Source organism: Callospermophilus lateralis, chromosome 3 (assembly GCF_048772815.1).
Source record: "Callospermophilus lateralis isolate mCalLat2 chromosome 3, mCalLat2.hap1, whole genome shotgun sequence".
In the NCBI taxonomy this organism is placed as follows: Eukaryota; Metazoa; Chordata; class Mammalia; order Rodentia; family Sciuridae; genus Callospermophilus; species Callospermophilus lateralis.
In genome coordinates this window covers 136,349,333-136,376,100 of record NC_135307.1, presented here as the reverse complement: position 1 = coordinate 136,376,100, position 26,768 = coordinate 136,349,333, and the positions used below count along the sequence as shown (strand labels likewise).

Sequence of the window (26,768 nt, the reverse complement as noted above, 5' to 3'; positions counted from 1 at the left end):
TATTTTATTAATACTCACTTTCAAACTAATCCAAAGCAAACTTTCTTCGAAAAATTGCTACTGTGAGCCTATGATGATTGACCATTGTAGAGTTCAAAATTTCTAAATGTTTACTTACCTGTTTATCAGATCACAACCAGTTATAGGAATGCGTACCCTAGAAGAAAAATAATATCTATATACTATATTTAAATACAGTATTTGACAATGGAGGACACAATATAAAGGTACTCAGTGACTTTTTTATCCAGAGAAGTCAAGTTCCACTTGACAAATGCAATGTTCATCTGAGAGACAATCCATGCCTCTCCATACTCACTATGTATATCAAATTATTTATATATTTATAATATATGGAGAATATGCCATATGATAGGTATGTACTCTATGACAGGGATGATATAGTTAAATAAGAAATAAATACTGCTCAGTCTTTGCCTTTAAGTATTTTTCTTCCAGACTAGGGATTGAGTGAGAGGAGGTCATTCATATAAACAAATATTTTTTATACAGTATGAGAGTAGAAATAATTGAGTGTTAAGGATAAATTAACACTAGTAGTAGAAGGCAAAATAAAATTAAGGACTTGGGCAAGTTCTAACACCCATAAAGTTGTGTAGGTTGCTTTAATTGAGGTTTTCTGAACTAGTCATTTTATGATACCAAACATTACCTGAAATAAACAGGCCAATATCTGGGATATGAAGATATTTTTACATTATAAAAATGCTGTCACTGTAGCTCTTACTGCACAGAAGTGCACAGGTATGAAGCAATTGCCCTTAACCTGTCATTATGGAACATGGTATGGGATTTATTCTACATAAAACTTGTCCTTCTTTTGACCTCTACAGAATACCTATTACCTGCTCTGTAAATGCTGGGGTTTCACATATGTATAGTGGGTATCGGTCCTGCTCTCATTTTCCTTATCTATCACCCTTGCCATCAGCAAGGAGGTGGCCACAGAACAGGAGACAGTGACCTTTGCTTCCTTCCTGCCAACTAGCCAGCCTTACTGGAACCAGGAAGAGCAGCCTAAACAGGGTGGGGCAAGAACCAAACCTTACAGTCTTAGCATGAGGGGAGAGATTCTTGGGTTTTTCTCTTTTTGAAAAGCAATCTTTCTATTGTTTAGGGAATTTAAAAAAAAAATTTGTTCAACATCTGCCTTTCCCTTTGTACTGCTGCTATTTACAGAGGAACAGACTTCTCTTAACTCTGAAGTATCCTTTCTTCAGGAAACAGGTGTCAAAGCATGCAGCAAATCAAATTTTCCACTATCTGAAATAAACTTGAGGACTTTCCACTTCCCTTTATGCTTTTACCTAGGATTCTTTGGTGAATCTTGTGATTTCTTGATTTGGCACTGTGATTTTTCTTGGAATGCTCATGATCAAGCTTTTAAAGTACTTATTACCTATCCCTGTCTTCTATATCGCTATCATCTGAGTGTAAAAACCTATTTTGGGCTGAGGATGTGGTTCAAGGTAGCGCGCTTGCCTTGCTTGCGCGGGGCGCTGGATTCGATCCTCAGCACCACATAAAAAATAAAATAAAGATGTTGTATCCACTGAAAACTAAAAAATTAATTGTAAAAAATTCTCTCTTTCTCTCTCTCTCTCTTTAAAAAAACCTATTTTGATTTTTAATTGACACACAATAACTGTATATATTTGTGGGGTACAGTGTGGTATTTTAAAACATATACACCCTGGGTAATAGTCAAGGCAGAGTAATTATATCCATCATATGATACATGTATCATATGATGAGCCCAAGTTAAATGTTTCCTCCTTTCTAGCACATTTATTTATGCTATAAAGAATCAAAATAATTTTCTTTTAGCTATTTTTAAAATATATAATAAATTGCTATTTTATTAAAGTATAACTTATTGTATAGTACATAATAATATATTAAGTAATAATTCACTTAATATATTAAGTAATTATTCACTATTAATTTATTTTTTAACTAGATAAAATATAATTTGTAAATATGAACATCTCAGGACCATCTGACTTCTATCATATCAAACACCTTCTTAAGGATAAAGGAAAGAGCAATTAAGCTAATATCGATCAATAGCATGGGTTCTTTGAAACATTCCTTATCATCAGATACTTAGATGACTGGAGGAGTAATTGTAAATCCATTTTACAGATGAGGAAATCAATGCTAATAGAGTCAGTAAGCCCAAGGTCACAGAATCAGAAAATAGTGAAACCAAGATTTGAACTCAATCCTGATCTAATTTTGAAAGCTGCATGCTTCTAACTCTCCTATTCTGTGTATAGCATTTTCTGTTGAGCTTTCATTTCATAATTCATATGGTAACCTCTATTACTTACTAGCTTCTCTGTCATGGATAAGTGATGTGATTTTATGTGTCTGAATCTGCTTCTTTGTGATATGGTGAAAATAAGAAATTACACCTCATAAGACTTTTGTAATAAATCACTGATTTAATGTATATAAAATAGTTTAGAACAGCACTTGGCATATAGTAAGTGATCAATACAATTTTGTTAATTGTTGTTACTGTCTATTATTTGTTACTTCATAGGTCAGGCCCTAGAGCATGCATGTCTTGACTTTGCTTTCACTAATTATCTCTCAGTACTACTGAAAAGGTAGTTTTAAGAAATATATATATATATATATATATATATATATATATATATATATATATATATATATTCACATTTTTAGTATTTATGTGTGAAGGATTCCCCTCACTCTTCTCCGCTGGTTGAAAAATTAATTTAGGAGAATATAGAGAGAGTTCCTGTTAGTAAGATTGCATTTTTGTTTCAGCAATGAAAACTTTCTGACAGAAGTATTGCTGCTTTGACAGCAGTGGTGTGGCAATAGCTTATTACTGATCCTGCAACTGCCCTCTGCCCTTCATGGCCACCCACCAGCTTCATATTTGCTATGGTTTGGATGTGAGGTGTCCCCCAAAAGCTCATGTGTGAGACAATGCAAGAAGATTCAGAGAAGAAATGTTTGAGTTATGAGGGCCTTAACCCAATTAGTGAATTAATCGCCTGATGGTATTGAGTGGTAACTAAAGGGGTGGCTGGAGGAGGTGGGGCATCAGGGGTGTGGCTTCGGGGTTCATATTTGTATCTGGTGAGTGGAGTTGCCCTCTCTGCTTTCTGATCATCATATGAGCTGCTTCCCTCTGCCACTCTTCTGCCATGATGATCTGTCTCGCCCTGAGCCCTGTGGAATGAAACCTGCTTTCTATAGATTGAGACCTCTGAAACCATGAGCCCCAAGTTAAATATTTCCTCCTCTACAGTTGTGCTTTTAGGTCTTTTAGTCACAGCAGCAAAAAAAGCTGACTAAAACAACATTGCTTCTAGGGAACCCTGGATGTTCACATAACCCAGGCTGAAAATCGCCAATCCATGGAGCCCTCAAGAAAACACATTGGACAGTGACTGACACATACCATTAACTCTCAATTTCTGTGATAGGCATGTGTCTGGGAGTCCTTCCTCCTTATCTCAAATTGTCACAACTCAATTCCCATTACATAGTGACAGTTGACTGCTTTGTTTAACTGGCAGGGTCTCCAGTTTGGCACCAGTGAACTGGAGGAGATGGGAGCCATGTTCTGCCTGGGCCTCCTCATCTTGGAACTCAAATCCGTAAGCTGCAGCCATCAGCTCCTGGCTCGAGCTGCAACTCTGCTGAATTCGGAGGAAGATGCCCTGGACCACCATCTCCAGCGGTAAGATGCTCATTAGGGCACAAGTGACATTTAGATCTTTGTATTCCCTTTGCAGAATATTTTAGTATTCCAGGTCAAGTGCATCCAGGGGGTCTTTGACAGACAAAAAATATGGAAGAGCTGCTGAATGAAGGTAAGTTCTATTAATTTGTATAGTAAGCCAGACCCAGGATATCCTTCCTTCCTCTGGAATACCAGGAGGAGGATGTGGCTCATTTGTTTACATACATGCAATTATAAAGCTTCATGTGTTTATAAATATACACTAACACATTGATATGATTGTGTCCCTGTAGTATGCTGTTTTAAGTCCTTTGGGTATAAACTGAAGAGTGGGATAGCTGGATCAAATGGGGTTCCATTCCCAGTTTTCCAAGGAATCTCCATACTGCTTTCCATATTGGTTGAGCCAATTTGCAGTCCCTCCAGCAATGTATGAGTGTGCCTTTCTCCCTACATCTTTGCCAATACTTATTGTTGTTTGTATTCTTAATAGTTGCCATTCTGATTGGAGTTAGATGAAATCTTTGAGTAGTTTTGATTTGCATCTCTCTAATTGCTAGCAATGATGAACATATTTCATATATTTGTTGATTGATTGTATATCATCATCTGAGACGTGTCTGTTCAGTTCCTTGGCCCATTTATTGATTAGGTTATTTATTTTTTTGGTGTTAAGATTTTTGAGTACTTTTTATATCCTATTGATTAGTGCTTTATCTGATGTGTGTGTGGTAAAAATTTGCTCCCATTCTATTCACCTCACAGATTATTTCTTTTGCTGAGAAGTTTTTTAGTTTAAATCCATCCCATTTATTGATTCTTGATTTTAATTCTTGTGCCATAGGAGTCTTATTAAGAAACTTGGGGCCTTATCCAACATGATGGAGATTTAGGCCTAATTTTTCTTCCATTAGGCACAGGATCTCCAGTTTAATTCCTAGGTTCCTTGATCCACTTTGAGTTGAGTTTTGTGCAAGGTGAGAGGTAGGGGAATTCTGTTATCATATATAACAGATTAGAATAAATAAAATAAAAGAAAAAACAAATTTTCAAAAATAAGTGTAAAAAAATTCTCTGCAAAATTAATCCAAAAAAATGTCCCCTTTCTTTGTATTGGACCCTTAACATCCTTACAAATTCAATTCAGCAAACAAATGTCTATTGAATTGAAAAAATATATACTAATACATATTGCCTGTGATAAGGAAGATGCAAAGTGACACACATGCACATCTACAGATTCTACTATTTGCCAGTGTTTGTATGTATATAGCATGTTTGAGCCTTTACTCAGTTAAAAAAAATGGCATTATCACTGCCAATATCTAGGCACTTGGGGACAAGAAATGTTTTAATAATCTCATTCTCCAAAAGTTATGCAACTTCCCAGAAGACAAGGGGAACCACCTGAAGATAATTAAATACTGGTTCAGAGAACCTGGCTCTGTTAGCAGAGAAAGGCCGGATCTCTGAGAAATGTGAGGGTCATTAATAAGCCAAATGATGGAGAATTATTACTGTAATGAGACCTTTTTGATGCTCTTTTCAATAGACAAATATTTTAGACCTGACCAAAACAAATTCAGGGGGTGAGAAAGAAAGAAATAATAGCCACATGAGAGGAGAGAGGAGTCAGAGGACCCAGAAGAGTCAGAAAAAGCTGAGTCATGCCTGCACTTCAAGTGACAGGATGGATGGGGAATTGTGTCTCTTGGTAAATGAGAAGGAGGCTCACCATGAACATGATGTCCAAATGCAAAGGAAACCATTAATACTGGGGCCATTTTGTTCACAGCTTATTTTCATTATTTTTCCTCCTGCCAATGTTAGACTGCTCTTCCAGTGTGACTTCTCAACAAATGACAACTCAACCTAGAAAGATCTAGCAGTCTACATTAATCCTGCTTTGGAAGTCCCTGGCTTCCAGAGACTTAATTACCTAAATGCAGTAATTAACTTGCTCGTCACACTGGGCTATAGATCATAAGAGTATGGAAAGTTAAATAAATCCAGACCTTCTTCCTCCCAAGAGATGCTGTCACTGATGGCTTTTGTTTTGACATCTCAACCACTTGCATCTGCCCCTGCTCCCTCTAGTATGCCTCTGCATCTGAAGGTTCTGTATGTTTGGCTTCCTTATGGTGTTTTTAGACTCTCCCTCTGACAGCAAGTGTTTTCACCTGCCAGGATATATATTTCAACTTGTCTTTTCATCTTTTCCTTGGCTGGGCTGTCCTGGGTGCAGGCACATCTGAATTTTCTTTCTCCACGCCCCCCCCCCCCACCAACCTCCTGCTACTCATTGAGGGAAGATTGAGCAGAACTGGCATTGCTTGCTTTTTCTGAATTGATTGTGCCTGTCCGTTTGATCCAATGCAGCGAGGATTAGTTGCCGGTAAACCGAACAAGAAGAAATCTATCAAAGAAATGTCTTTTCTAATTTGAGTTGAAAGAATTTGGTGTTAGGCTTCAAAATACAATGGCACCTATATGGGTTATCATAAGAAGATAGGTTCACCTGTCTTCCTACCCCAACATCTCACACAAACTATCAGTTTTTCAGGTGCAACTAGTCCAAGGATACTAAGGCTAAGGGTCTCCCCTGGCATCTGATTCTTCTTAAACTGATTCAGCAAATTAAGGGCAGAAAAAAAATGTAATGAATATGGCTGATTCGAATAAGTTTGAATTAAGTTTTGGGGGCATGGAGCTTCGTAGATGGCAAAAAGAAAGTATTTCAACCAGATTTGTATCATAATGTATTTTCCTATTCATTCTCAAGCAATTGGCCAAAAGTGAGTTTGGTTCATACTCAGAGAGCCTGAAAACTGGATGATTGAGAGGAAATTCATCCTGAATATTTTCTGACCCCAAAATATTCCAGCCAATAAATTTATACTCATTAAGGGATAAGAGAGGGGAAAGGAATAAAATAAAATCTATTCATTTGAAACCAGCAGCAGGCAGTTGGGAGTACTATTTGATTAAATAGGGTTAAACCCAGAAATAGAAAAATAAGTGGATCAAATCCCAGGAACTTAGCAGCAGGGTTCTTACTGTAGTACAAAGAATGTGACTAATGTTTGTCAACACATTTCTTCAAACTTCTTAAAGAGATTTTGGCTACCTCCTGGTCTCCTGCCTCCTCCTTGGGTATAATAGGGTTTCCACTGTCCTTCAGAAAGGCTTTTGTGTTGTACAGAGGAATTACTAGGGGGGAAAGAGCTCTTTTCCAAAGGTCTGCCTTGAAGAAATGCAAGGATGCGGTATTTGAGTCTCCAGAGCTCCACAGACCAAGTAAACCCCGAGTGTGACCTGCTGGGAAGACAAAATGCGGCTGTACAACGAAGGACATCATGTATTTTGACAATAGGTTTCATGCCTCATTTACCATAAAAACAATTAGAGTGTAGGCAACATCCACAGAGCAACTTACCATTTTTCATAAGCAGAGGAAAAGCAGAAACGGTGGATGTTTGCCCAGTGACATGGAGTACATGTTCTTTTTGCTTTGGGTTTTGTTTCCCTGGCTGCTCCTTCCCAGTTGCTCATTGAAGAAATGTCTGTAGATTTGTTAAGGCATCTTCTGATCTTCTTTCCTTTCCTTGTCCTTCTTCCTTCCTCTCAATCTTATCCCTGGAAATAATTGCGTGTGCACTGCGAGAATGCTAAGCTGCTTCTTTGGAGGCACCGTTTATCCATTGTGACAGGTCTTTTGCAAAGTCATTTAACAGTTTTGCCGAGTCAGCCACTGTTCATCTCCATTTGTATCCCTCCATTGCCTCTTGCTCTTCTCAGCTGAACAACCCTATCTCCATTTGTCCCTCCATTAATAATGAGAGAAAGCTCAGAGTTTCTGCACAGTGCCTCAGCAATAGCTCCATATCTCACGTAGTCTCCCGAATGACAGATTTGATGCTTTAGCTGGCTCTCTTAGTGCCCACATAAGGTTGTTTGGTTCTCTCTTTACTTTGATGGAAAGAAAACTAAAACCCAAAAATCTCTATATACCATATAAAACATAATCATATTTTTAGTAATAAAATGATGCTTAATGTTTATTTTTAAAATACAGTTTTATTCTTCTAAATGAGAAAATATAATTTGGAAATCACACCCACAAAAACACTCCTACCCCTTCTTTTAATGGTCCAGATGAACCTATTAAGATTTATAAATATATTTACATAGCATAATGTGTTTTTACATTTTTTACTTTATATTGAATCACTTTATATTTAAGAATAATCCACACTTAATTGCTGATTAATAATATCAGTTTATGACATAGAATATACATGTGCAAGTACCTGGGTATATTTTCAATTTTATATTCTGTTCCATTCGTTTGTCTGTCAGGAGCATGCAGTTTATAATATTGTCATTTCATAATTTAAACATAACGATATTTAAGTACCACCTCATTTGTATTTGTTTCAGAATGTGCTTTGTTACGTTTCCTTCTTCATTTTTACTTACAAATTTTATAATGAGTTGGTAGCTGCCAAAACCTGAAGCACTGGGATTTTAACTTGAATTGCATTAAAATGATAGATTTCCTTGGAATATTGACTGTTTTTTTCCCACTCTGCTTTTCAAATCTGGTATTTTTCTCCAATTTTCAGGTTTTCAATGTTCACCGATAAAATATTGTAGGGATTCTTTTTGTAACCTCTCCATGCATTTCCTTAATAAATCATCATAAACTTTTAGCCTTAGTATTTTAAACTTTCTTATTCCTTGGGAAAGTATTTTTTTCATTATATTTTTATAAGTTGCTGTCTTAGAAATAAAGAATATATTAGAATATATTCTTAGAATATATAGAAAATACTCTGGATCATTTTATATTTATTTGCAACTTCACTGAACTCTCTTGTTATGCCTAAAATTTTTTCCATGATTTTTTCTCTTTATTTTTAGATAGACAATGGTATAACTTATCAATTTAGACTGCTAACTTTCCTTACTTCTTTTTCTTATGTTGTTACCTTTATGACCTTTGCAAGAATTTTAAAGACAATGTTTATGGGTGCTGACCCTTTTAACCAAGAACCTAATTCTAAATAAGAAGGACACTCAAGCATTTAAGTGAAAAGGCTGTTGGTAGGACATTCATGTTCAATATCTCACTTATTTATTATAATTTTTCTTAGCTTATTAATCTAACAAAATCAAGATTGTATGATAAGTTTTATCAAGAAAATGATTATTTCCCTAAGTTAATAAATACTTAAATTATGTTAATAGATTTTCTGATATTCAGCCATCCTTGAATTTCTAAGGAAAAAGTATTTGGCTATGATCCAAAATATTATTTAACATGTAGTATAATACTATTTAATGTGAATTGAGGAGTTTTGTGCCTTGTTAGGATTTAGATATGAGGTGTCCCCCCAAAACTCATGTGTGAGACAATGCAAGAATATTAGCTGAAATGATTAGATTGTGAGAGTTATCAACCTAATTGGTGGATGAATCCACTGACATGGATTACTTGGATGATAACCATAGGCAGATAAGTTGTGGCTGGAGGAGGTAAGTCACTGGGGGTGTGCCTTTGGAATTTATATTTTGGCTTTATGGACAGAGCTCTCCCTCCTGCTTAAGGTTGCCATTTCCTGAGCTGTTTTCTTTAGCCACACCCTTCTCCCTGATGTTCTGCCTCACCTCAGACCCAGAGCTGTGGAATCTGTCTGAAACCATGAGCCAAAATAAACATTTCCACTTCTACATTGTTCCTGTCAGGTCTTTTGGTCATAGTGATGAAAAAGCTAATTCAAACATGCCTGTATTTACTAATGGGTAAAATCTGTGCTTTTGATCTGTATAGTCATGGGATCTGGAACACTTTAACTGTGTTAAGATTTATCTGTCTTTTAAATGTGCAAACTCTGCAAAATCATGTGTTCCATTTATTTGAAACAAAATATCATTTTTACACTTTTTACTTTTCATATAAAAATTATCTATGGCATTTAGATTGTTCTATAATCATATTTAATCATATTCAGATAGTTCTAAATCTCAGTTTATGTTTAATTGTTCATCTCCAGGTATTCTATTCTATTCAATCATATCCTCATTCCTGTTTTTCAGCTTTGATCATTCTTACATTTTGTCAGAGAATACCTTATAAAAGCTTTCTATCTATTTTATAAAGTAAATCAATGGTATGTTTTTTTCACACATTTATATATATATATATATATGCAAAGCATCATTCTCTTTCCTTTCCATAGGAATTCCACTTCTTCCTAGGTTTGCCTGGGTAACTCATTAGAACAGTGTCAACATGACTGTATGTACTCTGATACTTTATCTTCTAGTAGGCTGCCTATTTTTTTCCTCTTCTGTATGTACCCTGGTTTTTTTTTTTTTTTTTTGCTTTAAAGTTGTAGTAATTTATTTCGTATTAAAACTATTTTTTTCTTAAAATTTTGTTTGTTCATTCCTTCCTACATTTCTTCCATGGTTTCCGTCTTTTTAGTTGATTTTGAATTTAAACACTCCATTCCTTCAGGACATGTCTCAATTATAAGGTAACAAGAACTCCGTTCCTATCTTTGTTTTCCTTCCCCTGAAGTGCTTGCTATCTGCTTTCTAACCTCAGTATCTGTCTTCTTTTCTCCTTTCATATTTTTTATCTCTTTCCCCAGATTCTTCTAATTCTGGAAGTTTATCTACAGCTTGTCCTCACAAATTCAGTTGTGTGCATGATGGATTCTTCTCTTGCTGATAATATGTTTTAGTTTCAGCGATTTTACATCTAAGTTTCATTGCACCCATTTCCTCATTTCTTACCATTTCTTGTTTGTCCATGTATGCATTGCAGCCAGTTCTTTCCATATGAATCTATTATCTGTTCAGTTATTGTTCTATAGATTCCAGTAGTCCTGAACTTTTTCCGATGCTTTAGCACAGGCCTCCTGGTACTGATGATGTGTTCTTGCAGGGTAGAAGCTTCACCAGTTCTGGGTCTTACAGCTTTCTCCTCCTCTTCCTCTCCCAACTTCTTTTTTATCATTTTTTTTTTGTCTGTTAATCTTTGACTCCTGAGAATTCTATCCAGCCTTGTAATTGCTCAATAAGCAAGAGTGTAGAGTCTTTAATCACCCTTCCCTTTTTTTTTTTTTAATCCTAACTGACTCTATGTAGTTCCTCTTGTTTTCATAGGAAGTTCTGATTTAGGTGATGTTTTTCTTCAAGTATTCAAGGTATTTTGGGGTAATTGCATTAGGGAAGTTAAGGAGAAAAAATGTGAAGAAATGAATGAAGGTGAAAAATGATATATCCATTTCTGCGGTCCAAAATGGTAATGTGGGATTAAGGAGAAAAGGTTCCCTGAAAGGTACCATTATATTATAACCAAGGATGGAGGGCTCAGTGGAATCTTTGAGCTTCAAATTAATACTATTTCCATCAATTCCAAGTTAATCTATAATTACTTCCAGTTCTGGTGATATCTCCCTTTAATTGTCTTTTGTCACAATAACTCGATTCAAATGTTAAAAAATGGTATTAGTATGTAATATCTCAGAATATTCTTATTTCATCCTATAGTTACAGGTCAAAGAATCCTATCTGAAGGGACATATTTGAATGAAACCCAACCTAGAGACATTTAGAAATTGGGATTGTCACAAGATGCCTTACAACTTATGGTTCCCTAACTGGCTGAGAAAAATGAATGGATTCTTCAGGAAGATATACTTATCTTAAATTGGGGGACAGGAAGGGGAACAATTCTATGAGCAGTTAATGAAAGGCAGAATCAAATACTTTAGTACATTTTTATGCTGATTGTTCTATAATAAATACATTAAAATAATGAAAACCCAATGTTAGTATATGTATGAGGAAAGAGGTTTAATAATATCACACAGCTATCTGTAAATTGGTTTACTTTCCTCTGGAGAGAAATTTGGCAGTTTGCAAGAAAATCCATAAAAACCTCTCATTTGATCCTCCATTTCCAGCTTACAGAATCTCTCTCAATAAACATAACTGAAAACAATATTTAATATGTAGATATTTACAGAAATATTACTTATATCTCCAAATACTTTTAAAGAACCTTAATTCCTAGTAGAAAAAGAAAAATGAAGGAACAATGTTGATTAATTTTATAGAATATGAAAATAATGAATGTATCAATGTGTATATGAAGTAATGATTTTAAACATGTATTAGGGCCTTACCATGAACTATATAGTTCATATGCAGTGCTAAGCATTTTATAAATATTATCTCACTTAATCATATTAACAAGTTTATATTGTAGCTGCTATTTTTGGCATTCCGTTTTATAAACAAGGAAATGAAGTTTTATGGTGGTTAAGAAGTGTGCCAAATGTCAGGAATTTAGTGAGACTATACCAGCTTTTATTTTATTTATTTATTTTTTTAAATTTTTATTGTTGGTTGTTCAAAACCTTACATAGTTCTTGATATATCATATTTCACACTTTGATTCAAGTGGGTTATGAACTCCCATTTTTACCCCATATACAGATTGCAGAATCACATCGGTTACACATCCACTGATTTACATATTGCCATACTAGTGTCTGTTGTATTCTGCTGCCTTTCCTATCCTCTACTATCCCCCCTCCCCTCCCCTCCCCTCCCCTCTTCTTTCTCTACCCCCTCTACTGTAATTCATTTCTCCCCCTTGTTTTTTTTTCCTTTCCCCTCATTTAGTGAGACTATACCAGCTTTTAAATTCACTTCTGTCTAACTGCAGTGCTCACGTTCTTATTATCTATTGTATTCAGTCTTTCAAAAGATAAATGAGAACAAAAACAGGGTAAATAATGGTATACACATGCTGGCCATGACTTTAGCAACATGCTAAAATACTGACCAAGAGAGGAGGGAGATGTTAAATGCACAATTTAATTATATTTTTTAATATCTTTTTCTGTACAGTTCCTGAAAGTATGTGTTGAGTGTATGAGTGTGTGCATGTGTCTGTGTGTAATTTAAAACTGGAATGACTTGGACTCATTTTGGCCCATAAATATTGCTGAACTGTTTTGACATCGTTCAGAGAGGGTCAAGGTATGCCTCCATTGTTGAATGCATCATGACCCATGGGGAAAATAATTCTAAAGAGAAAAAGATTATTGAGAAAAGTGAACATGCATTTTCTTCATATTACATTTGCTATTTGCAAAATGTTTCCACCTAATAATAAACACAAAATTTAACCTAAAGAACTCCTATTTTGCAAGTGACTCCATAGGATCCCAGGGAATCTAAATGATCTCTAGGTGTACTTACGTGATTTACTCATTACCAGTCAACACTGGGGATCTCATTTGCCTCTGCCTCAGGCTCAATAAGATAAAACAACCGGTCTCTTGCCAATGAAAATATAGACACCTGGAAATAGAACAGGCTACTAGCCCCTGGAAAAGGGTTTCAATCAAGAAACTTGCTCTTTCAAGTTACTATATCAACTGTGGCCTTTTGTAGCCCATGAATTTTGTTGCTGTTAATTCTAGAATAATGGAAGGCAAATAAAATCCTTGCTGTTTTCCCAAACAGGAGAGATTGTTTTTATTGAAGAAAATTTCAAATAGCCTGACTCAAGTGTTCTAGGTTTATTTGTAGACTTTTCAAGAATTTTAGAGCAGTATCCTTTTCCCTTTTCTTCCCTCTGATTGTGCTTTTGTCTTATTAAGAGCTAGTCCTTTAGAATTAGAATTCAAAGCCAGTTTACCCATGAGAGTTAATTTACCAGATGTTGTAGAAGGAAAAAAATTTCTGAATAAAATGACAAAAGCAAAGAAATGAAGGGAAGGGAGTGGGGAAAAGAGAGAGGGAGGAGAAGGAAAGGAGAGAAAGAAAAAGAGCAGTTATGCACAGAAATCAAGGTTTTGATATTAAAACTAGAAGATAATTATGGAGATAAAAAGAACCATAGAAAGTTTACACTTGTGATTATAAGATCCTGAGCTTGGATACTTCTGATATAGAAGGAAGAGGTTAGCTTTTAAATTACTTTGAATATTTCTATCATTTTTAATACTTTCTTCATCCTAGCCAATTGCAAATTTCCCTGCTGTGAAGGGAAGCAAGTAAACAAAGAGAGATATAAAATATTCTATCATGGGTTTTGCTTTCCCACAAACTTCAGTGAAATCCTTGCCTTAGTATAGTTTCAGCATAATCTTGATGAACATATGAATTAAACTCAAGTAGTCTTGACTCTGGTTCACAATATTCCTGCTGACAAGAGGCTAAGCAATTCTGGGGAGGAAGCTTACCTTGTCTACTTTTAGATTTTGTAGCTTTAAAATTAAATAGCTATAAATTATTCTCAGGTATAATATCTTATCTTTATTCTCAAAGACAAAGGTACTGACCTCCTCACATTCTAACACGGACACTGGGATTGAAACCCTCAATTCAAGACACAAGAAGCAAAGCAGTTGAATTATGCCAAGGTGCATAAAGCTCTTATTTGATAGAATGGAATTAAATTTTGTCTGATCCTAATGGAAAGATAATAAAGAGACAAAACTTTAGTAGCATGTAGGTAACAGAAAAGAGTTATAAACAAATGATAAGAAAAAAAGAGAGAGGAAGTTTAAAACTGGATGTCCCAGACTTTGGGGAAATAACTTGTTGGGGGAAAAATGTAAAATCAATGTTCAATTATCAGAGGTAGAATCTGTATCATTTGCAGGAAAGTGGGTGGAAACGGAGAGCACTATGTTGAGCAAAATAAGCCAGACTCAGAAAGTTAAGGGTCATGTGTTTTCTCCCATATGTGGAAGCTAAAGAGGAAAAAGGAAAACAAACAATCAAAAACTGGAGACCAGGGGATCTCATGCAGGGAAACCAGCAGAGTAGAGAAGGAGATCAGGAAGAGGGAGGATAAGAGGGAAAGGGGAAGCACTGGAACCAAATTATGTTATGTGCATGTTTGAATATGTCACCACGAATCCCACTATCAGGCATAATTATAGTGATCCAATAAAAAAGAAATAAGATCTAGTACAAGAAGACCCCATATAAACGGGCTTAAATGTTATTAATAGAAATCTCAATAATTAAAACTGTATTTTTTAACTGGACTTGGCTGTTTCAGGAGAAAGTAGTTTTGATTTGCCTTTGCTTGGTCATTTCAGCTTCTTTAGATGGATTTGTTTAACTGAGACCTCAAGTATGTCCTACTAAGAAGAGCATATTTTTCAGTCATGTGATAACTCATCATAGACTTCCTGATTCTATTTGTGGTGAGAGATTAGCCTATTAGGAAACAGAGATAACTTAGCACAAACCAATATTGTTTCAGTACAATGGAAATGGAAAGTGCATTAGGGCCAATATGTTTGTGATGACTTGGCATTCATCATTTTGCCATGTGGCTTTGAATCAGGGAAGCTATTTCCCTGTGCTTTTCCAGGGTAACAAAACCAGTGCAATGCAGAAATAGAATAGTGATCCTAGAATGCTAGGTGCCTGAAAGTATGATAAAGATTTGATATGCATTACCTTGAAGCAAGCCTTAGTAATTCATTATTACTCATATTATAATTATTATTAATTGTTAGTTATAGATGAATAAAAGGAAGTACTAAGATGTTAAAATTTTAATAAAAGTCAAATTGCCACTGTATCACTGATCAGTAAGTCAAACACCAGATCAATTAATCCAAATTTCTTCTCTTTTGTCTTTTTTATCAGAAGCATATTGCAAATTATTCTAAAAATATAGCCATTAAAAAGTTTCTAATGTGGAATATAAAAGTTAGGTCATAGAAAAATCTTCTATGTACATCAATGTTCTTTATCAAAGAGTTTGGAGTTTCCTCCTCTAAGTTTAGTACAAAGATAAAGTTCAGTAAAACATCCTCCATGTTAGGGAATCAGACATGCAAATAAATCCCAACACTCTAAACCTTTAACCCACTAAATATTCAAGGCCCTGAAGCAAAACTAGCTGCCTGAACTTTGTTGTTGCTCTTATTCATATATTTAATTGCTTGGGGGATAATATAAAGTTGAAGCTCCTTTAACTTTATTGCCCTCTACAAGCAAAGGATATGCAATCATCTTTTAAGACTACCTAATATCAGTTGTTGAATGTTTGCTTTAGAAAAGAGTGATCTAATGTCTGAAAAGAAAGTTGAGGTGACTCTATCAATAATATTCTGGGGACTGAGAGGTAATTTGCATTCTAGTTTTAGCCTTAGATTAATCATTCAGACATTAGGGAGGTAGGGAAGAATACATCTGGGAATTGGGTATATTCACCAATAAGCAGGAGTTAGTTAATTGCACTGGTAATAAAAACCAATGTCTTTTCCTTGCTTTGAACATGCCAAATAATATTCTAATTTTTAAATTAATTTTTTAATTTATGTATAACAGCAGAATGCCTTACAATTCTTATTATACATATAGAGCACAATTTTTCATATCTCTAATTATATACAAAGTATATTCACACCAATTCTTGTCTTCATATACGTACTTTGGATAATAACGTCTATGTCTATCACATTCCACATCATTTCTAACCCCATGCCCCATCCTTTCCCCTCCCACCCCTTTTCCCTATCTAACATTCAACTGTTCCTCTCATGCTCCCCTACCCTACCCCACTATGAATCAGCCTTCTTATATCAGAGAAAATATTTGGCATTTGGTTTTCTGGGATTGGCTAACTTCATTTAGCATTATATTCTCTAACTCCATCCATTAACCTGCAAATGCCATGATTTTATTCTCTTTTATTGCTGAGTAATATTTGATTGTGTATATATGCCATATTTTTTTAATCCATTCATCCCCTGAAGGACATCTAGGTTGGTTCCACAGTTCAACTATTGTGAACTGTGCTGCTGTAAACGTTGATGTGGCTGTGTCCCTGTAGTACACTTTTTTAAGTCCTTTGGATATAGACTTAGGAGAGGGATAGCTGGGCCAAATGGTGGTTCCATTCCCGGTTTTGCAAGAAATCTCCATACTGCTTTCCATATTGTCTGCACCAATTTGCAGTCCCACCAGCAGTGTATGAGTGCACCTTTTACCCCACATCCTTGCCAACACTTAGTGTTGTTTGTATTCATAACAGCTGCCATTCTGACTAGAGTGAGATAAAATCTTAGAGTGGTTTTGATTTGCATTTCTCTAATTGCTAGAGATAATGAACAGTTTTTCATATATTTGTTGATTGATTGTATATAATCTTCTGAGAAGTGTCTGTTAATTTTCCTGGCCCATTTATTAATGGGTTATATGATTTTTTTTGGTGCTTAGCTTTTTGTGTTTTTTGAATACCCTAGAGTTTAGTGTTCTATCTTATATGTGAGAGGTAAAGATTTGCTCCCAAGATGTAGGCTCTCTATTCACCTCACAGATTGTTTCTTTTGCTGAGAAGAAACTTATTAGTTTGAATCCGTCCCATTTATTGATTCTTGATTCTAATTCTTGCACCAAAGGAATCTTATTAAGGAAATTGGGGCCTAATCCCACATGATGGAGATTAGGGCCTACTTTTTCATTCCATTAGATTCAGGATCTCTGGTTTTATTATGAGGCCCTTGATCCATTTTGAGTTGAGTTTTGTACATGGTGAGAGATAGGGTTTAATTTTAATTTTATTTTGTTGCATATTAATTTTCAGTTTTCCAAGCACCATTTGTTGAAGAGGGTATCTTTTCTCCAATGCATGTTTTTGGTGCCTTTGTCTAATATAAGATAATTGTAATTTTGTGGGTTAGTCTCTGTGTTCTCTATTCTGTACCATTGGTCTACCACTCTATTTTGGTGCCAATACCAAGCTGTTTTTGTTACTATTGCTCTGTAGTATATTTTAATATCTGGTATAGTGATGCTACTGGATTCACTCTTTCTGTTAAGGATTGCTTTAGCTATTCTGGATCTCTTAGTTTTTCAGATGAATTTCATGATTGTGTTTTCTTTTTCTATGACAAATGTCATTGGGATTTTGATCTGAATTGCACTAAATTTGTATAGTGCTTTTGGTAGAATGGTCCTTTTGATAATATTAATTCTGCCCATCCAAGAGCAAGGTAGGTCTTTTCATCTTCTAAGGTCTTCTTTGATTTCTTTCTTTAGGATTCTGTAATTTTTATTATATAGATCTTTCACTTCTTTCATTAATTTGATTCCAAATATTTTATTTTATTTTTTGAGGCTATTGTAAATAGGATAGTTTTCCTCATTTCCTTTTCTGAGGATTTGTCAGTGACATACAGAAATGCATTTGATTTATGAGTATTGATTTTTATATTCTGCTACTTTGCTGAATTCATTTACTAATTCTGGAAGTTTTCTGGTGGAATTTTTAGGGTCTTTTAGGTAGAGAATCATATCATCTGCAAATAGTGCCAATTTGAGTTCTTCTTTTCCTATATGTATCCCTTTAATTTCTTTTGTCTATATAATTACTCTGGCCAGTGTGGGCCTACTATGAGCCTGGGTCCCACTCAGGCCAGTGTGGACGGATCTGAGCTGGGCCTGGTCTCCTGCGGTAGTCTGCTGGTTGGAAATAATATTCTAATTTAATATTCACATAAACTTTTAAAATTCCCACAAATAGTCTTAAGATGTAAATACTCCAATTGTCCTCAATTTATAGAGATGAAACTGGTGTACAAAGATTTTAAATAGCTGATCCAAGATCTTGTATCTAGTAAGTGATGGAGCTGGAATTTGAACCCTGTCAGCCAAACTCTAGGACCAGCATGCTTAACCACGCTACCAATTTGGACAGTGTAAAATCATTCAATCTCTTGTTTCTACCTAGTTTGTACCTGCACCTGTCAGTTTTTGATCTAGAAAACAAGCTTCTCTTTATGAAATCCAAGTGTAGATGGCTTAAAAGGGGATAAAAACTTTTGAAACCACAGGCTGCAGGGAGAAGGGCTAGGACTCCATGCCTAGTTATCCATCAGCAAATTTGGCCATTTTTATGAGATCACCAGGAAGTACTGAGGAGCTCAGGACCTTCCAGTATACTCCTGTCAGGCCCCTCCATCTGCAGAGTCCACTGAGATTTTCTGAAGGAACCACCCTCACCTACCTCTGTGGTCCACAATCAAGGGGACCAGCCATGACTTCCTGAAAACTAACAAGACCCTTGTGTTTACTGCCCATTCATTGCCCTTCCACAGCAATCCCCAGGAATAACAGCCTTTCTTCTGCTTCCAAATATTACAGATTGATAGACTCTAATCTGGAAATGTGGGTATAAATGATGCAATTATTATATGACTGAGTAATATGAGATATTTTAATATTGTCACAAGTGATTCTGAAAAAATCTGGTCCACAAATAAGTAAGTCTATGACTTTGAAACAGAATGAGTGCCATAAGGATGAAGTGTAGGCTACATTTGTTTCACAAATTATTATGGTGGTATAATGATGGCAATTCTTAAATCTGCACAATTTTTTGAGTTTCCAATGTATAGAAAATGATCATAATACCTTTAATTTTCATAATTAGTGTCTATTTTCTATTTCTATTTATGGGAGCTTTCTGAGGATGCTTTGATCAAAATTGGAAAAGTGACAGAGTGAGACATGGGCAGCCAGGTCTGCACAGTCCTGTCCTGGATTTATAACAGATGTGCCTGCAGAATTCCCCTCCCCAATAGAACAGTCATTACTAACTTCGCGGGTAGCACAGTTTTTGCCTTCCCCAAGACTCTGATTTTTGTCAACAGCAGAAATGAGAATAGAGTCAGGAATACTATATTTCCTACAGAAGTTGGAATGTATAAAACCAGTATTAGCCGAATAAATAAATTGCACATCTGTTTACATTTCATGCATAAATACAGCTAAAGGGGAGACACACTGATGTTGCAGATGATTGACACTTGAGGGAGGAGGCATACTTCCTTCTTTATTGCATAAATAATGATATGCAAATGGAGGAGGAGGACAAGGAGGAGAAATAGGAGAGGAAAGAAGAAGAGGGGAAGGGAGAAACAAGAGAAGGAGCAGTAGGGGGAAAAAGGATTAAGAAAGAAGGGAGGAGAAGAAGAATAGAAAACTCTTGCCTAAAAGGAATAAAGGTCAAAAGAGAAGTTAAATCCAGCTGAATTGAATCCAGGGTTTCCAAAATGGCTGAATTAAAATACAATTCTGAAATAATATTCAAATTAGATTATCTAACTCTTGTCCAAAACCTTTAAAGAAACATGTTTGCATATTGAAATTGGACAAATATTCTTTTACTCACCAAATTTGAGAAAGATATGTAGTACCCCAAGTACATGTGAGTGTTATGCAGGTTTCAGAAAAGCATACTATGGAATTTCAAGAGAGATTTATGAAGTACTTTAAAAAAAATGGACACCACAAGCCAGGAGTGGTGGTGCATACCTGTAATCCCAACAGTTTTAGAGGTTCATCCAGGAGGATTGCAAGTTCAAAATAGCCTCAGAAATTCAGCAAGGCCCCAAGCAATTTGTTGAGACCCTGTCTCAAAATTATGAGCAAAAAGTCCTGGGGATATGACTCAGTGGTTAAGCACTCCTGAGTTCAACCCCCCAAATGGGCAACACAAGAATTTAGCAACTATTTTGTGTGTAAGAAGAAGCTCAAACAAGTCTGATTTTTATTATAACTCTAATGAGGTACAATTTATATACAATAAACTGCAAATAATTATAATAATAATTTGATGAATTTTGACATACATTTGTGAACCCCCTTGTCCAATGAAAATAATGATCATTCCAATCATTCCCTCAAAGATATTAAAGTACTTTTCTAATCCTTTCCATGCTCTCAGACAACCACCAATTTGTTTTCTGTCTCCAGAATTAGTCTGCATTTTTAGAATTTTATGTATTGCCAGTATGTATGCTTTTTTCCTTTAGTATTTTTTTCACTGAGCATAATGATATTGAGATTTAACCATGTTCTAATCTGAATTTAATTTTTTTCATATGTTATTAAGCAGTAAGTTGAAGAAATGTAGGTGAAATTGTTTACCTAGACTTTCATTGATATCCTATTTTACTAACACCCTCCGATGGATCAGTTTTAACTGATATTTTTTTTCCACTAGTTGTTCCGTTGCCTGGTGTGCATTTCCTACAGATGGTTGCATAGCTGTCTCCTCTTTGACATTCAAGTCTCAGCTTAAATGTCATAATCTTAGCTTAAATTTCACCATCTCAGCAAGACTTTTCATGACCACATTGTCTAAAGCAGCATTCTTTGTTGGTGCTATGATAACACACTTAATTTAGTATTATCTGTCTCTCTGAGTTAGAATGTACAATACACGAGAGAAATATTTTCATCTGCCTTGTTAAAACTGAATTCTTAGCACCTAGAATATTACCTGATCTATAGGAAGTAATCAATCATCAATGAACAAATAAATCCTTGACATGATTCTCATCCTTCATTTATAGGAAAATATGAAGACTTATGGGATGAATAGTATAATTCAGGGGAGTTATTATTAGTTGAGGGAATATATTCAAATTATGATGATTGATAGATATTTGTAAGCCTGAATGGGGATTTATATCTCCAGTTTTACCTTAAATTCTGTTCCATTCAACAATTTGTATTTATTAAAAAATAAAATGCTCTATTATAACCATAGAAACAATGATCATTATTTTTGGTATAACATGACTGTGTAGCACATAAAGATGGCCTAATGGATATTCTAATATATATTTACACATTGAAATGATGACACTTAAAAAGATGAATGAAACTCAGCAAGGATAAATTCTGCTTAAATTGCCCCTAGCCAAAAGCTCACCAGCTTGGAAGATCCAGTTGTTTATGTGGGAACTGTAATTGGCAGTGAGCTCAGCAAGGCTCAGTGTGCAAAATCTCCTACGTTCTAATGACAACTCAGTGGTTCTTGTAGAAACTTCAAGCACGTAATTAGATAAGAATGGATTTCTATCTGCTTTGCTTTGGTCAACAAAAATCCTAGAATATTATAGTTCATTCCTGAGCTACAAAAATGGAAATAGGTTCAGTGGATTGTATACCTAATGGTAAGAAGGATAAAAAGTAATGAATATAAGGAATGGTAGAAGTAATAGGCAGTGTTAATTCTGTTAGCTGTCTTCAAAGAGTTCCCAGAAGGAAAGAAATCAAAGCTAGTCCTGGTTATTAACAAGGAACCAATATTTATTAATCTCTGATACTCCTTTGCTCATAAAGGTCTATGTGAAGATGAGAAATGCTGCAGCACAGAAAGAGATTCACCGGCTTCAGTCACCTGCAGCATTTGGAAAAGGCTTTGCTGAACAGGCTGAAAACCATTTCATTGCTTCTAGTATAAGCATATTTAGTGTCTGTGCCAACTGTGAGGTACAAATTAAAACATATCATAAATCACATACTTAATAAAGAAAGACATTCATTTTCATTTAATTCATTGGGGATAAGATTTAGCCCACTTGCCTTTTTGAACAGGTGAAACCTTGAATTATTCCTTAAATCTTTTATTGATATGAGTAATCCTCTGCAGTGGGAATTTTTAAGAGTGGCAATGACTTTGGATTTGTTTGAAAATTTATATAGCACCATTTGGGTGAAAATGCATTTTTTTAAAAAACCAGACAAGAGAAGATCACTGGAAGTTGATATTTGAAGCATTGGTTTATTGAGTTCTTTAGACACCACAGGAAAATATTCCTTGTTCTCAATTTCCACTCAGTTGGTGGTTTATGTGGGTGTTTGATGGGTGGGTGCTGTCCATTGGTTTGGGTGCTGAATCGTAGGACTCTCAAAGGGAAGTTTTTCAGCAATCTCATTAGTACAGTGAAACTGCAGGTGATAAGTTTGCCCAATTTATTTACTGAGGAATTCTATTTTTCAAAATTGTGTTCTTACTTTGGGACAAGCACTAGCTATTTCTGGATTTTTATATAGACATTTATTTCAAATCCTAAGAGGTACAAAACACAGCAATCCATATTAAGTAATGGGTTGTGTTTGTTTTTTTTTTTTTCCTGGACAATTTTCTGTATTAACAAGAAGGAAGACAAAGGAAGAACAAGGACATATTTGTTACGTGATGGGGAAGCACAACTGTTCCTAAATAGTAGTGTTTGTGGTATGTTCCTGGAGGTACTGACAGGTCCTTATAAGGCAAATGAACGTTTCAGCTACAGTTTGCAAGCAAAACACAAAACTAATTACCAAATATTCTTTTGTCCCTCAGCAAACTGCAGGGGGCAAGAGTGAGCTTGTGTAAGACTAAGAGCCTAGATTTCCCTGGGTGCTATCCTCTCACATGTGTTTTTAAATCTTCCAACTTGTGATTATTATTTTTCAGCACTGAATTAGTGAATCATTTTATATAGTGCCATTATGTAAAATAAAATGATACTTTGTTTCTCTGCATTGGCCAATTACTGGGTGGAGAAAATTGGAGTCCTGAAAGGCACATGTGTGCATAGTTTGGCAGATCACAGGAAAGCCTTGTAAAATGCTCCCAGATGTTTGATGCAAGAGAGTGAAAATACTAGGAACATTGAGCAAATTGGGTTGGGTTTCTAGACAGTATAAAATTATTGATATAACAACTAAGAAAACATAAGATCATTGACATAAAATACCTCTGGAAGGTCAGTAGTGATATTAGAACTGTATTATATTAAGCAAATTTGTTCCTTTCCTTTCCCCTTCTGCCTGAGGCAATTGTAGAAAATATTAAGGGACCTTATTACTAATCCGTAATAAATGTCACATTAACTTTGAACCAACCAGTCTTTTCCATACAAGGGCCACCTAACTGTATTTGGTCCCAATCTGCACTGTATTTTTTTTTTTCTTCAGAGACTTGACCCCTCATCCCATCATCAACATTTTTATAGTGACTGCTGATAAGAGTTCTGTCCTTTACAAATTGAATCATCACAGCAACAGTTTCCTTCTGACTTCAAAGAGAAGTTGGAAGGCTTGTTCCTCCCTTGGTAGGAGATTTCTTCAAACTACTAGCAAAGCCAAATGAAGTAAGGGTTATCCAATTGACATCCTATGGGTTCCAGGATTGTTCCTGAGCAAATCTAGGACCTAGCATCAAACAACACACGTGACAAAGGGACACCTGAGGAGAAAGTCAGTGAAAGCATTTACATAAGCAAGATTAAGGGAAGCAACAAAGGAAAGTGAGCCTTCCTGGGAACAAGAGTGGGAAGACACTGTCCTCCATGAGGCAGAGAGGCAGAACCAGATGAGTCTCCCTAACCTGTGATAGTCATATCTGTAAAAGGGCTGTGCTTCAGGAACTGTAGTCCCAGGAAGAATCATGTAGCCACTGCCTAACAACAGCTTCACTGGGAGGGAGACTAGCAGCAAGATACTACACACCTCTTTCTCCTCACTTCTGTTCTCCTGATCAAGCAACAATTTGCCTGAACTCAACCAGTAGCTCCAAGGCAAGGCTCATTGGTTCATGCAGTTCTGTGAGTTAGTCACTTCGGACACTGAGCAGGATTCAGAAAGATGATGAGCAGACCTGGAAGGGAGAATTGGAACTATACAGCAGGTTCTACCTATTAGTTCTTGTGTTCTTTCAAAGACCACCTTAGATGAGTAGTTTGCATGTTTTGATAGATAATGATATAGAAGTTCAGGACAAATTTTTAAAAATTTGTCCCAGTTTAAATTAGGTTCAGTCTGATATAAAATTCTATATCATTTGTCCTATTACTTCCATCTGCATTCCACATGAAATACATGCTAATTCTTCTGCCTCATCTCCTAACTGCTTCCAGTGATGATCTTTAATGGAGATAATCCATGGAAGGAGAAAAATATATTGATGAATCAATTCTTCTCCTTATTGGAATTCTACCTGGTATAGAGTGATGGCCAGATAAACGATATGAAGAAATCATAACTGGTTAGGCAATAAAACTCAATCCTATTGTTCCTTTCCCCTGTCCTTTATCTATTACTATAGTTTCTCTAGGATTCCTTAAACAGGCAACAGGAAACTGAGCCAAAGGTTCTGGGCAAGCTCTGAAATGGCATTTTGGGATGGAAGCCTTCTGTCTTTAACAAAGTGAATTTTGAAGATAGGTTGTGAAAGTTGTAGAACTTCTGAAAAATTATATCTATAAATATGTTCATTTATTATACATGTAATTTAGATTCCTTGTGACCGCCTTTAGTACCATGAAACAAAAATCTTGTTTTGTAGGAATCCACCAAGACTTCAACATTTTTTTTAATGATAAAATTGTAAGTCAAAGAATTGGATCATCAAAAGCAGAAAGATAAAGTATTGTCAGCCTCAAGTACATACCTTTGATATATATTTAACTTCATTTTTTAATCTTTACGTAATTTCAGCACTTAAAAAATCTTGCAGAAAATATATGTATGCCTTCATAGAAACTCCTTAAATGTTAACATTTTCTTATATTCTCCCCCCGCAAACACTCACACTACTTTTTGAGTCATTTGAGAATAAGTTGCAGATATAATTCACTTTTGCCCCTTAGTGTCCATTTTCTAAAGAGCAAGGGTATTCCTATATGCAGGCACAGTGTAATTATAAACATCAATGGTCATCAATACTGTAAAAATAATCTACAAACCTTATTCAAAATTTCCAATTGTCCCAGGAATGTTCTTTATAACAAAAGGGAAAAACTCTTGGGTGTGGGATTCAATCAAAATAATAAGGTTCATTTAGTTGTCAAATTTCTTCAGTCCTTTAGTCTAGAAGTTTCTTGATCTTATGGCTTTCATGACCATTATTTTTTCAAGATTTCCCATCACTATTTTGGAGAAAATCTCACACATTTAATTTTCCTGATGTTCTCTCATGATTAAGAGGAGGTTATGTACCTTTGGCAGGAATACTGCAGGAATGATGTTTTGTCTTGGTCAGTGCTTCATATCAAGAGGCGTATTTATATATGTTTGTCCTATTCCAGGTGACGTTAACTTGGACTTCTTGGTTAAGGTACTACCTGTCAAATTTTGCCACTGTAAACTTTATTTGACCCTTGTAATGATTAAGTACCTTGTGGGAAAATTCCCCAAGACTATATAAGTGTTCCATTTTTGTCATCAAACATTTTCCTACCAGTTTTAACATCCACAGATTTTTTTCTCTCAAAAAAATTATTATTGTTATGGCAAATGCCAAATGGTTATTATTTCTTTCACATTTACTAGTTGCTATTTTATTGTAAGAGAAAGTTATTCCTCCCCCACCATTTAATTGTGCACTTATTTATTTTTATCTCTGTGGATTTGTGGATTAATGTTTTCTTCAATGAGTTACAATCCATTACTCTCACTATTTATTTTGATGCTGAAATTGTCCTAAATTCCTTCTTATATGGGAATTTCTTCTATGACTCCTACGTCCTTTTGATGTATTTTCATCTTTCTTGAGCAAAATTTTATTTTCTGGCATAACAGGATGTTCTAGGTTCACCTCAACTTCCTTTGATCCATTTCTGGAATCACTCATTTTCCCAAGGACTGCTGTCCTTTGTGTGGAGATGATACTTAGAAACCAAGTTGTATGTATTAAGTGTGCATGTTACTTTTCCAAAACACTGGACTTATATGCATGAACACAGCTCTCTTCAAGTGATCTTTCTGTTGACCAGGAATCATTTAATCAGCAACATAGTGTTTTTTTTGTTTTTTTATTTTTGAAAAGACATGAACATTTGCCATTGCCACTCTTTATCTTCAAAGCCTGGAATTTTCAGCTGGGGGAAATTAGGACTCAGAAAGCACAAATACCACCCCAAGGCTTTCAGCAAGGAGTTCTGCTGCCTTGCACTCCGTTCTGTGCCTCAAGTATTTCTAATTTTCCTTTTCTCCTGCTTCATTGTTCTTAGGGAAATTTCACCATGAACTCTCATTGATTAGAAACTTGATGTCCTCAAAACGCAGATTCAGGCGTAGGCCAAGTCATCTTATCCAAGCAAACACATTAGTGTTTAAGATGGTGTTCCTCTAGCTTCCACACACAGTTCCAAGAGACAGTCAGCAGACCCAGGAATCT

At 35.4% G+C, this 26,768-nt stretch overlaps 1 protein-coding gene across 1 annotated transcript in view; it reads left to right on the top strand.

Annotated features, from left to right (window-relative positions):
• The window catches only part of Agbl1 (AGBL carboxypeptidase 1), a 762,772-nt gene that overhangs the window by 543,259 nt on the left and 192,745 nt on the right, over positions 1-26,768 (top strand). Inside the window, exon 22 of the mRNA XM_076851383.2 lies at positions 3,582-3,745. Coding sequence (XP_076707498.2) covers positions 3,582-3,745 — 164 coding nt within the window. The remainder of the gene's footprint in view (positions 1-3,581; positions 3,746-26,768) is intronic.